Below are 12621 nucleotides of genomic sequence, written 5' to 3' on the forward strand. Positions count from 1 at the left end.
AATAAGAGGTTAACAACAACTAATAATAAAATAGAACAAGTATAACATATACTGTAATAAAAGTTATATGAATGTAGTCACTTGTTTCAGGAGATTTCTTGCTAAATAAAATCTTTGTATAGACTCAGTGCTTTCTGGCTCAATACATTGCCATCATTCGGAACTTGTCTTCTTTTCATGTCTGCCACTCACAAGTTTAATGCCTTTTCTGTCCTAACTAAGCACTTACATACTGTGGCCATCATTTTTGCAGTTTGAGGTACAACAGCAAAACTAGCACAGATTTCTTTTTTCTCCTTCACAATTTTAAGGACACCAAATTCATTCTGATTGTAGATGTTAGCAACCTCAGCATATGATTTTTTCTTTCCTTATTAAGTCAAGATCTTACACCTTTTCACTTAAAGGAATCACTTTATAACTTCCCTTTGTCATATCTGAATTGTTAGCATCACTGCTCCTGTTTTGTGGGGGGCATTATTAAGTAAAATAAGGGTTACTTGAACACAAGCACTGCGATATTGTGACAGTTGATCTAATAACCAAGATGGCTATTAAGTGACTAATGAGCAGGTAGTGTATACAACATAGATAAAGGGGTGGTTCACATCCCAGGTGGGTCTTAGCGGGATACCTTAAGATTTCATCACGCTACTCAGAATGGTGCGCAATTTAAAACTTATGAATTGTTTATTTCTGGAATTTTCCATCTAATAGTTTTAGATTGCTATTGACCATGGGTAACTAAACCATGGAAAGGAAAAGTGTGGATACGGGGGGATCACTGTAGAAAGCGAGGACTTATATTGCAGAAAGTTTGGCAGATAAATTTTATTTGTTGGGAAAAAATGAAAGACAAAATATATTGTTAATATAGTTGACCCTTGAACAATGTGCGGGTTAAGGGCACTGACCCCCACACAGTTGAAAATCTGTGTATAACTTTTGACTCTCCCCAAAACTTAACTACTAATAGCCTACTGTTGACCAGAAGCCTTACCTCTAACATAAACTGTCAATTAACACAAAATTTGTATATTACATGTATTGTATACTGTATTCTTACAATAAAGTAAGCTAGAGGGAAAAAGTGTTAAATCATAAGGAAGGAAAAATACATTTACAGTATTTATTGGAAAAAATCTATGTAAGTCTACCAGCACAGTTTAAATCCATGTTGTTTCAAGGGTCAACTGTAATTTGAAATGGCTTTGGGGATCTGTCTCATTCTAGGGCTTTGAATGTCCAGAATTTTTATTTTTATCTCAAGAGCAGAATACATCATTCTAAATAAATTCTTATTCATAGTCATTTTTCAGGATAAATAAAATGTTTTCTAATGGTTTCTAATGCTGGTTTTTCACTTTAATATGCCTGGTTAGATAAAAGTTTATAAGTTTTGTTTAAATTAATGACAGCCCTGGTTTCAATACTTATTTATCTGTTAATTGATAAATATTGCTTTATATTGGTCTATGACAAGAACTTTTCCAGAAAACTTAATTATTTCTCTACAGACTAAAATTAAAAGTAAACATTTTTATGAAAATTAAAATCCTTGGCATAAATTATGATTTACAGTTATTTCCTGAAATGAATAGCCTGTTATTAATCTTTACTCAAATGGAGACTCTCATATTTGGTTGTACCCAACCATTTGTGCTAATTTCTCTTTCCAATGAAAATATATCCTACTATGATTTAAGACCTGCTTTGTATAATTTTAAATAAATTTTTAAAGTATACTGACTCCAAATTTTTCCCTTTAAATAAAGAACAAAAGTTACCATACTTGACAGATTGTGGTTTTCTTTAGGCCTCTCCTACTGGATATTTTTAACACTTTCTTCCCAACCTATGAATATCTCCTTCCTAGTCCTGTACAGATTTGAAACACTTGTGCTGAGGTTTCATTGATGAGTCTCTTTTCTGAGGCCACTTTCCACTCTAGTTCCTTGATTTGGATGGAGGTAGGGCATATAAATTCTCCATGCTGACTAGGGTACAGGCTTTTCACCCTGCAGGAATTAGAGATCTGCCATGACTGTGGGGGCAGTCTCTCACCTTTTGGATCTGTTCCCAGACACAGAATTCTAGTGTTTTTCGGGATTTGACAAGAACGTCTTGTCAAAATAGAAGAGCATTTCCAGGTGAATCTCATGTCCTTAGACTTTTTACTTGGAAAATACGCAAAGCTGAACCTGTATATTTTCTCTATACATTAGACTTAAATGTTAGCCTGATGATGTCCCTTCTAGTCTTTAGGATGACATTTATTCAGCATTAGGGGAATAGCAATTGATCACATTTTCTAAAAGAACTCATCTACCACCCAAATCAGTAGTTCTTCGAGTTTTGTGACGTTACCAAGGACGGGTTTTTACATATAAAAGGGAAATATATATTTATATAGAATGTGTTTCTCATCCTTTCTAAATCTAGTGCATAAGTTTAGTTTACTATAGATGTGTAAACTGAAGTAATGCCAGTTTTAATGCTGGAAAATTAGTACCTTGTTAAGGTGATGCTGAATTGTATCTACTTATCTTACATATTTTTAATGTACTGCCATTGTTCATCAGGGTAACCAAAGGTAAGCAAACTTTAGTATGGGGATTTTGATCTGTCACATGGAAATGGTATTCTCAGTTGCTTTATTTCTTTGAATTGCTATAAATGTAATTGTTTTTTGAAATTCTGAAAAGAACAATGTGAAATTGAAACAATAATTTTAATAGAAAATATCATGAAACTTTGCTTATTTTCTAGCTACTACAATTTGAGTGATGTGAGCCATGACTCTGTGAACAAGTTTCTGTCCTATCTGATTGAGAAGTCCCTGGTTGAATTGGAACATTCCTACTGTATTGAAATTGGAGAGGTAAGACTCAATCACATTCATTTCAATTGAAAAGATTGCCCAGCTTTTTAACAATAGGGCTTTTGCTTCTAATGAAAACCAAAAAGTTTAACAAATTTGTTACAATGACAACTTTAGCACGAATTATTAATTTTATAAATGTATGCACTTCTGTTGTATTTTTAATGTCATTTTATCTTTCATTCGAAATAGGATAATCGGAGCATCGAACCTCTGACATATGGCCGAATTGCCTCTTATTACTATTTGAAGCACCAAACAGTTAAAATGTTCAAGGAGCGTTTGAAACCTGAATGCAGTACTGAAGAACTGCTTTCAATTCTGAGTGTGAGTTTCATGATATTCATTGTGTTTTTTTTAATATAAAGAGATTATATTTTATATATTTTATACCCTTTCTTTTAATTTAGGTCTTAAATTGTTGCCATCTAGTTACTCTAGAAATATGGCAGAAACTGTTTATGAAGTCTTTTCATCTGTCAAACAGAATCACTAAAGCAACATATCTGGACCAAGTTCTCCATAGATAAGATGACCACATAATTTATCATCCAAACTTGGATCCTTTTCATGATGGAATGGGGCACTATTAATATTTAAGCCAGTATAAAAGATATAAACTGAGCCATCCTTGACAGCCAGGTGATCATCCTATCTTTCAATATAATAATCTCTCTGAATTATAATTGAAAGCCTTTCTTATTGCTTCTTTAGGATAATTTTTCTTGAATCTATGGTATTATTGAAGTTTCTTTATGTAAGGATCCACATGATTCATTTCTCTTAGAATTAATGCCAGAAAAGCTATTTAACTTCCCACCTCCTTTCCTTCTTTAAAAAAAAGAAAACAAAAACAGATTTATTCCATAGTAAAATAAATAAATAAATAACTATACTGGGTTCATTTTTGCTTTTTTGCCAAGAAGCTAAGAACTAATTTAATATTGAAGTTAAAATTACTATTAGGAGTATCTTTTCCATCTTCCTTTCAACCTACTATATATGCCTTATTTTCTTTTTGTCTTTGTTCAGTTTAAGTAAAATTGACCATAAATCTTTGTTGGCACATTAGTCAGGATATACCTCTCCTATCACTTTATCATTCTTAATAGGCTTCAATATCCCATTCATAGTTTTTGACTTTTTCGCTGTTTTCCCTTTGAGAAACTAGTGTATAGATTTGTGCATAGCATAGGGCCAAGTACATTTATAGTGAGTCAGAAAATATTTCTTAATGAATTGAAGGATGGATGGATCCTGTATTAATCAGTTTTCTATTGTCCTATAGAAAAGAGTAGAGCATTAAAGTATATGAGGAAGCTGTTGAAAAAGTGATTTTGTGTAAAATTGAAAGTTCATTTTTTAGGTAAGAGTTTAAACAATATGAATTAATTTTTTAGATCCCTAAGAATGAGGTTTTTATCATTTTCCCAATCAGATTCATAAAATCAGGATTTATCTGGGGGAAAGACAGTAAAATAAATGGTTAATTAATTCGGGCAAGCATCTTAAACTAGTATTTGTTAGATTTAAGAATATAATTTTTTTTATATATTTACCTACCTTGATATATTTACTTAACCTAATATTTAAAAGTAATTGTCTACCTTGGGAACTCATATAATAATAGCTAACACCTTTGAGCATTTTTCATGTACCAGGTCTAGTCTAGGAGCTTTCCACTGTATGGGTTCTTAACTGTTGTACTATTGCCACTTCTCATATCATACTATACACACACACACACACACACACACACACACACACACACACACACACTGAGGTGAAGTATACTGAGGTGGGAGGTACAAAGTATGTCATGTTAAGACTGGATGCACATTGTTTGTAAAGGAGGTTTGTGAAAACCATACGCATATTACATTCTGTATCCCCCACAATCCCACTAAAAAAGACCAAAAATGTTTATAGTACCAAGGCAATTAAGCCATTATTTTCTTGTCTTCTCTATGAAAAAGCATTGATCAGAACAAGATGTCTGTCCACATCCTTTCAACAGCCTGTTTCTTTCCAACACTGCCTAAAACCAGTTACACTGATCTCATGGTATATTTTTATTAAAATAAAGTGAACTCTTTTGTGAATAACTAGAAACAAATCATCTGCCAGTATACGTAAAATAAACTCAGCAGTAATTTTTATATAAGCATTGTTCGGGGTACCCAACAATTTTCACATTAACAATGATGTGATCGCTTTATCCTATGGTGTTTAGTCCAAGAAACTTTCAGCTTCTGCTAGATAGTGTCTATCTAAGTCTGTAATAACTCAGTGAGACTTCTTTTTGAATAATACTGGGACATTAGAACTATAGGACTCACATTGACAAGGAAATCTGTAGGTAGCACTGTTTTGTTAATTTCTTGTGAAGAAATTATTCTCTATTCACAGAAGAACATATGTATACTAATAGAGCAACATTAAATAATAAAGCAAGATTGTGTTTGAAGGATTAAAGAACAATTCTAAAAATCATTTGTTCACTGAGAAATATTTTTAAATGTTTTTTAAAAATTCCACATCAAAAATTCCTAAATGACTAACATAGCCATTTATTCTCTACTCTTACTTCCAAAACTGCATATTAATCTCCTTATGGTTTTGAAACAAAGAGGAAGAAGCTTTAGAGGAGACAGAAGCTATAGAGAACAGGATAAACACAACAGAGCAAAGAAAAGCAATGAGGATGTGGGTAGCATTAGTGTTTCAAAGGCCTATATTCATTATTGTGTTTGTTTTTATAATACTTAATAAGGTCACATGTTTTTGAACAATTCACTATAACTTATTCACTATCAGCATCTTTTACTAAGATAACACCTATCGATGTTTCTAAAGTCATTGTGAAACTTTTATTTTTTAATATAATAATCATTTTAAGAATAATTTTAGTATTTCTGAAAATATCACAATTGAAAATTTTCTTTTCTCTTGAGTATTACTTTGAACTTACTACAGTATTTTTATTAATTTAATTTTTGCAGTGAATGAAGTTTCTCATTGCTTCTTACGCTACATAGTGTATTTAACTTTTGGTTTTTGTTTTTGATATTAATGATAATGCAGAAATTATGTTTTTTAAGGTTTTTTTAGGTTCTTTGAATGTGTCGCAATGTGATTATTGCTGGCACAGGGAAAACAAACTAGAAGGAAATCATTGAATGAAAAAACATTGAATTAAAACATTTAAATATACATAAACCTATTATTTCTCTTCAATTGACATAAAAAACTTTTTTCAAATGATGATCTGGGTTTTATATACATTTGTAATTGATGATTGGTATATTTTTTTAGATGTTTCTTTCCTTTAAAGAAGATATATATTTAGATTCTCATACTTTGGTCTATGGCCGTGCTACTCTGAACAAGCCAGATCCCGTCTGATCTCGGAAGCTAAGCAGGGTCAGGCCTGGTTAGTACTTGGATGGGAGACCACATAGGAAGACCAATGCTGTAGGCATAAAATACACAAAAATAAGGGACTGTAAGCTACTAAGGTCCTTGCAATCTGTGAAGTCAACCAAGGGTTGCCTTGCCTAAAAAAAAATTAAAATTAAAAAGTAAAAAGTAGAATCTCATACTTAGCCATCAAGTTGTTTTTCCTTTAAATATATTGGAATTTTTGCTCTTTGGTCATTTTATATATTACTATCACCTTTTCTGAAATAAGAATTAGAATTTATTTTTCAGTAGGCATAGGTTTTATTGCCTTTATAATATTTACCAGAAAAGTCATTCTCTCAAAAATAAGAGAATGCATTTAATCAGATCATTTCATGATATGCTTCCTTTCATAGTGTTTTTGACACTGCGTACTTTTCTCTTTCACAGTGTTTCATAGCAGAAGGTTGTCAGGTTTGATAAAAAAAAATCCGTATATTAGGTAAATTTATACCCTATCTGAATTCTACTCTTTTTGTTCTTTTCCTCTATTATTAGGATGGTTGGGGTCAGCCTGGTATTTTGTGGAATAGTATTATATCGATATCACCCTTTTAACTAAAAAATGGAGGCAATAGGAAATTTTTTAGTTTAAAGATGAAAACTAAAATCTTCCAAATAGTAAGGACCTATGCTAAATGAGATTATCTTAAGAAATATCTTAAGCATATAAGGAATCATGCATAAAGTAGATGTTTTATCCTTAGTATATTATTCTACATCTGTCTATATTAAATTACATCAGTAACATTTCTACTCACAGGCTACATTAATTCATTCCCCCAAAATGTTTTTTGCCTACAATGTATGAGGCTCTTTCTAGGGACAGGAAATAGACTAGTGAACCTTACTCGTGTGTGTGTGTGTGTGTGTGTGTGTGTGTGTGTGTGTGTGTATGTGTATGTGTGTGTGTGTAACAGATAGATAAACTGTGGGCCATGGTAATAAACTGAAACAGTTACATGTTGTGACTGATTGAGGTCACCACCTCAGTATGATGCTCTAAGAATGGCAGCAGAATGTTGCCCATCATCAAAAAGAGTCTTTAAAAACAAAGCAGGTTATTGTATTCTGTCCTTCATATTAACTTTCCCTATGCAGGAGATTTGCTATATACATTTCTTCTGGCCCCACATCAAAAAAACACCATGGAGAACATTTTAGTGGGTCCAACTGAGCTACTCGTATGATAAAAGTTATGTGAATAGAGCATTTCAGTCTAGAAAGGCAAAAGCTTTGAATCAGTGTAACTGAAATTCAGATCATGAACTGAATGAATGGAGCCCCTCTTTAGATCTTAGAACAGAGTAATTTTTTCAATTAGTAGGAAGTTCCATCTGATCCTGCAAGTAATAAACTCAGAGAATTTATTACATCAATTGATGGATATAATATAGGCCAAAAATATATAGATCCAAAAAGGGCTGGAGTGAATTTATTAATGATAAAACTACTAAAGAACTAAAAGAGAAGATGGGATTGTGCCTGTCATATTTGGTGTGACAGATGATGATCATTTCGTTACAGACCAGGGAAGGCAGGGATTAGGATTAGACCTTTGTTCATTTGCATGATTTTGTTCCCTTGGGCCCTAGCTACTTAGAATGTTTTTATCCTTCAGAATATTGTGGAGGAAGAGGGTATTTTTTTTTTTTTTTTTAGTGTGGCAGTCTGTTATACTTTCAGGTACAAATTCCTATTGATTATTACTCCATTATATGTAAATCTTTATTGCAGTCGACACTGAAAAAAAATACACAAATGTTTTTTCCTCCAGTAACACCTCTTTTGAGACTTGTTTTTTTCACTTTCTTCTCTTCTTCCTAAGAAACTGAACTGTTATTGGCTTACATTTTTAGCTGCCATTGCCTTTAAATGATAGTAAAATACTCAATTCTAGATGTAAGGCCAAACAAAGATTGTATTGAGACTATTTCTCTTCACTAATGTTATTTTAAAATAGTAAACCATTTATTTAAAAAATCTTGTCTTTCCAAGATATCTATTAAATAATAATAATAACCACTACCTTTTATTGAACACCTACTACATACTGGGCACTTTATATACACTATTTATAATCATCAAACAACCCTCATGGTAAATGTTAATATCCAGAAAACGAAATGAAAGTTTAATGACTTTAATTTTTTCCAGGTTCTATAAAAAGTAGCTCTTTAGAACTCTTTTTTCCTATACTTTTCCTTCTTCTCCTAGACATATTTTATCCTTATCCTATGATTTAATTCTAGCTGTACATACATTTTAAATCATTGAAATGTAGGGGTATGTAACTTTTAAAAGTCAACTAAGAAGCAGAGTTTCTTTTAAAATTATAAGCATCTTTGTAACTAAGAATTATAGGTATTAAATACAGATGTTAATTACTGGTAAAATGACATTCAGCATTTCTTATTGAAAATATATATTTTAAGTTTTAAACAATATGATGCTATTTGGAAAGGCTAGATATTTTATAAGAACTCTTGCCAAGTTTTTTTAACACCATGAATTAATAAGCTTCATAATTAAGGCAGCTGCTTCACACTTCTATTTTTAACCAGTGACATTACATCTGTCTTGCTCCATTGATGCCCTCCTCCTACTTATTGAAGCATTTAGCAGTTTTGGCAACAGGGATTACATGGCGTGGAGTAAGTAGTCTAATTAGATATAAGTGAAAATCCTGAGGGAAAAGGACATTTAAAAAGTAATTTGAAGAATCTCTTAATGATGTTGGCACTGAAAGCCAAGGTCTAGAGTAGAAAGTGCCTGTCGTCATGGCAAACAAGGACCGTGATTTGACATGCTCAGTGGACAGTAATAGAAGTGAAAAGATTTCAAAGTTAGGGAAGAATTATTTGAACAGATTTTTCAGAAGATGCTTGTTGTAGCTTTAATAGCTTCAAAAGAAAGCAAAGTATGCTCCAAATGTATTCTATCTCTAGAATTTTCAAAAAACATTTTTAAAGATATACTCAGTTGTTATGGTTCTTGTGACTACACAGGAATAAGAGATTATATGTGAAATATCCAATTTGAAAAATTATAAAATTCTTATTTTTCCACAAAGCCTTGGGTATCGACTAAAACTATGGGTTTTATGTGTTAATATAAAATAGAACCATTCTAAATTTAGAAAAATACCAGAACAATAAGATTTTTATGTATCAATAAATTTCCAGGTGTGACAGTTAGTTCTCTATATTGCTTTCTTTAAAAGCACACTGATTCTTTGCTCTGCCCACATGTAGAACATTTTCAATAATACAGAATTTTAATACTTGAATTTTGTCCTGTTTGGGGCACAGCTACTGATCTTTTGGTAGAAAATTGCAAATGTATCTTTCTAAAACATGAGATTGGAAAAATAAGCAAGAATTTTTTTTAAAGGGAGAAATTTAAAATGAAATAAATAAAAAGGACAAGCAGAAATGAATAGTATTGGTAGGGGACCCAGCATGTAAAATTAAAGAGTTCATTAAAGGAAAAATGAAGGGAAGGAAAGGTTAACCGAGTAATAGTGAACACCACCAACCTCATGGCCTTGCATTTCCAAATAACCTCCTGACAATTGCAGGATCCCATCTGCTGCTCTTTATCTTCCTAGTGGGGAAACCTAATGGGCTGTCTTCCAGGGTTCGTGAGAAGAGCTACTCTTCCCCTCAGGCTGGGGAGCTGCCTGGCATCTTTTGGAGAGGCACAGATGGTAAAATGTCTTGAAAAAAGGTATCTTTCTATGTCTCTTGGTCTCTGTCCCTCGAGACCTTTCCTGTTCTTCATTATTTCTTAGCTTCTTCCTAGCTTTCTGCACTTACAGGTTTTCTTCAGAGAAAAGTGAAGTATTTTTCTGGTAAAAGGCCTCAGTCTCAGATAGATCTGTTGTGATTTAGTAGATTACACTAAAGATTTTTAAGCCAATTATGTTTCGATGAGCATAAAATATATTTGTGATGTTACCTGAAATTTGTCCTGTTTTAAATTTTCATTTATTAATTACTTTTGACTTTCTAAACTGCCCCCACAGAAGTACAGCTGTCAGTTACTAGGATTCTAAAGGTTTACAATTAAATAGGGCTGTTAATTAAGAAATGAGTTTAGATACCAAAGTATGAAGAACCTTAATATTTCTTTCATTATTACCTCGTTTCACTTTCTTATTTTTTCAAGTAACAAAAACCCAGTCTTGCCCAGAATGACATAATCAGTATGGAAAAATAATATAAAAACTCAGCTCCCAACAGGGAAATGGCAGAGCTGAAATAAGAATCCGTATCTATCAGCAACCTTTTTAATGCCCTTCTCTTTTTTTCTCCTTTGCTGTTTAGTACTTTACTTTTTCCTTTTCTGGCATCTTTTTTTGCCCTTTTATTTAATCTTACAAAGCAAGATACATAAAAAAAAATATGCCATTAACCTTCTCATCTAAAGCTATATGTAAAAAATACTTTTGGCTTGTCAACGTTTATTAAGATTTGCTAAGTGTTGTATCTAATATTCACTGTCCTAGGGGAAATACCAAAGAAATAGAAGACAGACTCATATCTTTTGAGGAGATTTATATGAGCCCAAGAGGCTAATAAAAACAAAGGAATAGGCTTGTGCTGAATATGTTTGTCTCTTCTGCTTTTGCTGCTTAGTATGGGTTTACCTATGCATGGGAAATGCTTGCTTGTACTTGTGGCATTTAAGGCAAAAGAGTTGCTGAAGTTGCTCTCCCCAAAAGTCAGAGTTTCCAGCCTGGCCTGTGGGCAGGATTGGATCACCAAGCTCCTGGGGGGTCATGTAAGAGCATTTACAAAGGGAGACTCCATTTGGACATTTTAAATTGCGAATAAAATCTTGAATGGTTTTATATAAATTAAGTTATATTTATAAAATGCCAGTGTAGTTTGCTTTTTAGGGAACCCTATCATGAATCATTTGGCTAAGAAAATTATTATTAATTTGGTTTTGAAATATTTTTGTTCAGTACATATACAATTACATTGAGATAATAAAAATATAATGAAAGTAAGATAGAAGATTATCTCACTGAGAATAAAATCTTTTTCGTAAATTCTAACCGTTTGTCACTTCATTCTGCTTTGAATAAGCAGAGCATTGTTTAGACTTTAAAATAAGTGGCAAAAATGAATGGGAATTTTAATATTGGATAAAACATTTTAAAATATAATTTTCATATGCTAGAAATTGACTTCTCAAAATGTTCCTAATTTCATCCCAAAGTCGAAATACTCTAAAATTATTTTTAAGGTCTCATTGGTCCAGCAGGTGGAGCAGTTCCGAGATCAATGCTAGCTCCTTCCTCAATTAATAGTAGTGATCAGAAGTGTTCCAAAAGGTTCATGGTTCCTGTTCTAAGTATCTTCCCAATACAAATAATGCCAAAACATTGTTTAAACTAATCAGTATACCATCCTGCCTTGTATTCTCACAAAGCAGTCAAGTAGGAAAATAATTGCGATCATTCGATACTTAAAGACAATTGAATATATTTCAGTATCATTTCTGCCAAACAGAGCAAAGAAAAAATTAAACGTCCTAATATCCTTTCCAACTCCCAAGTAGTATAAGCAGAGTTTAAAATATTACATTATTTTTGGAAACATAGAATTTTAAAAGGAAAAAATAATCAAATACTCCCTGGGGCTGAGGGACATACAGCCCTTTTGATTAACTGGCATACCAGGCTTTTTCTTTCTATAATAATGTAGAGAAACACAATAGAATCACTGTTTTATTAGACAGAGCAGTCCTTTGCTCATTTCCAGTACTCAATGTTAGCTATTATTATAGTAATCAATAATATTTATTGAGCATATTATATGTTCCAGGCATGGAATACAGCAACAAACTAGGCTGATGAAGTTCCAGCACTCTCGGACCTTATATTCATAGTGGGGTTGGTAAACAAGTAAAAAAATAAACATGTTATATAATTTTAAGTGGATACAAGTGAGATTTTTAAAAAATAAGGCAGGAGTCTAGAGGTAACTAGAGGAGTCTGTATAATATTTGAACAGAGGGACTGAGTACCATAAAGGAGCAACTCATGAGAAAGCCTGGGGAAAGAAATTTTAGGCAGAGGGAATTGCAAATGCAAAGGCCACAAGCAGGAGCTACTTGTCAGGTTCAAGGAATGTCAGAAAAGTCAGTGTGGCTAGAGTGGAATAAGTACTGGGAAGATGTAGTAGGAGGAGTGAGGTCATCTACATCCTTGCTAAGGAGTTTGGATTTTATCTTGTCTTCAGAGAAGCCATTGGAAGATTTCAATC

The 12621-nt window shown here is 32.5% G+C and overlaps 1 protein-coding gene and 1 pseudogene across 1 annotated transcript in view; both read left to right on the forward strand.

The window, feature by feature from the left end:
• The window catches only part of ASCC3 (activating signal cointegrator 1 complex subunit 3), a 266182-nt gene that overhangs the window by 206064 nt on the left and 47497 nt on the right, over positions 1-12621 (forward strand). The window contains exons 35-36 of the mRNA XM_011360723.2: positions 2770-2881; positions 3074-3208. Coding sequence (XP_011359025.1) covers positions 2770-2881; positions 3074-3208 — 247 coding nt within the window. The remainder of the gene's footprint in view (positions 1-2769; positions 2882-3073; positions 3209-12621) is intronic.
• LOC111740169 lies at positions 6245-6362 on the forward strand (annotated as a pseudogene).

Source organism: Pteropus vampyrus, unplaced genomic scaffold (assembly GCF_000151845.1).
Source record: "Pteropus vampyrus isolate Shadow unplaced genomic scaffold, Pvam_2.0 Scaffold58, whole genome shotgun sequence".
NCBI lineage: Eukaryota > Metazoa > Chordata > Mammalia > Chiroptera > Pteropodidae > Pteropus > Pteropus vampyrus.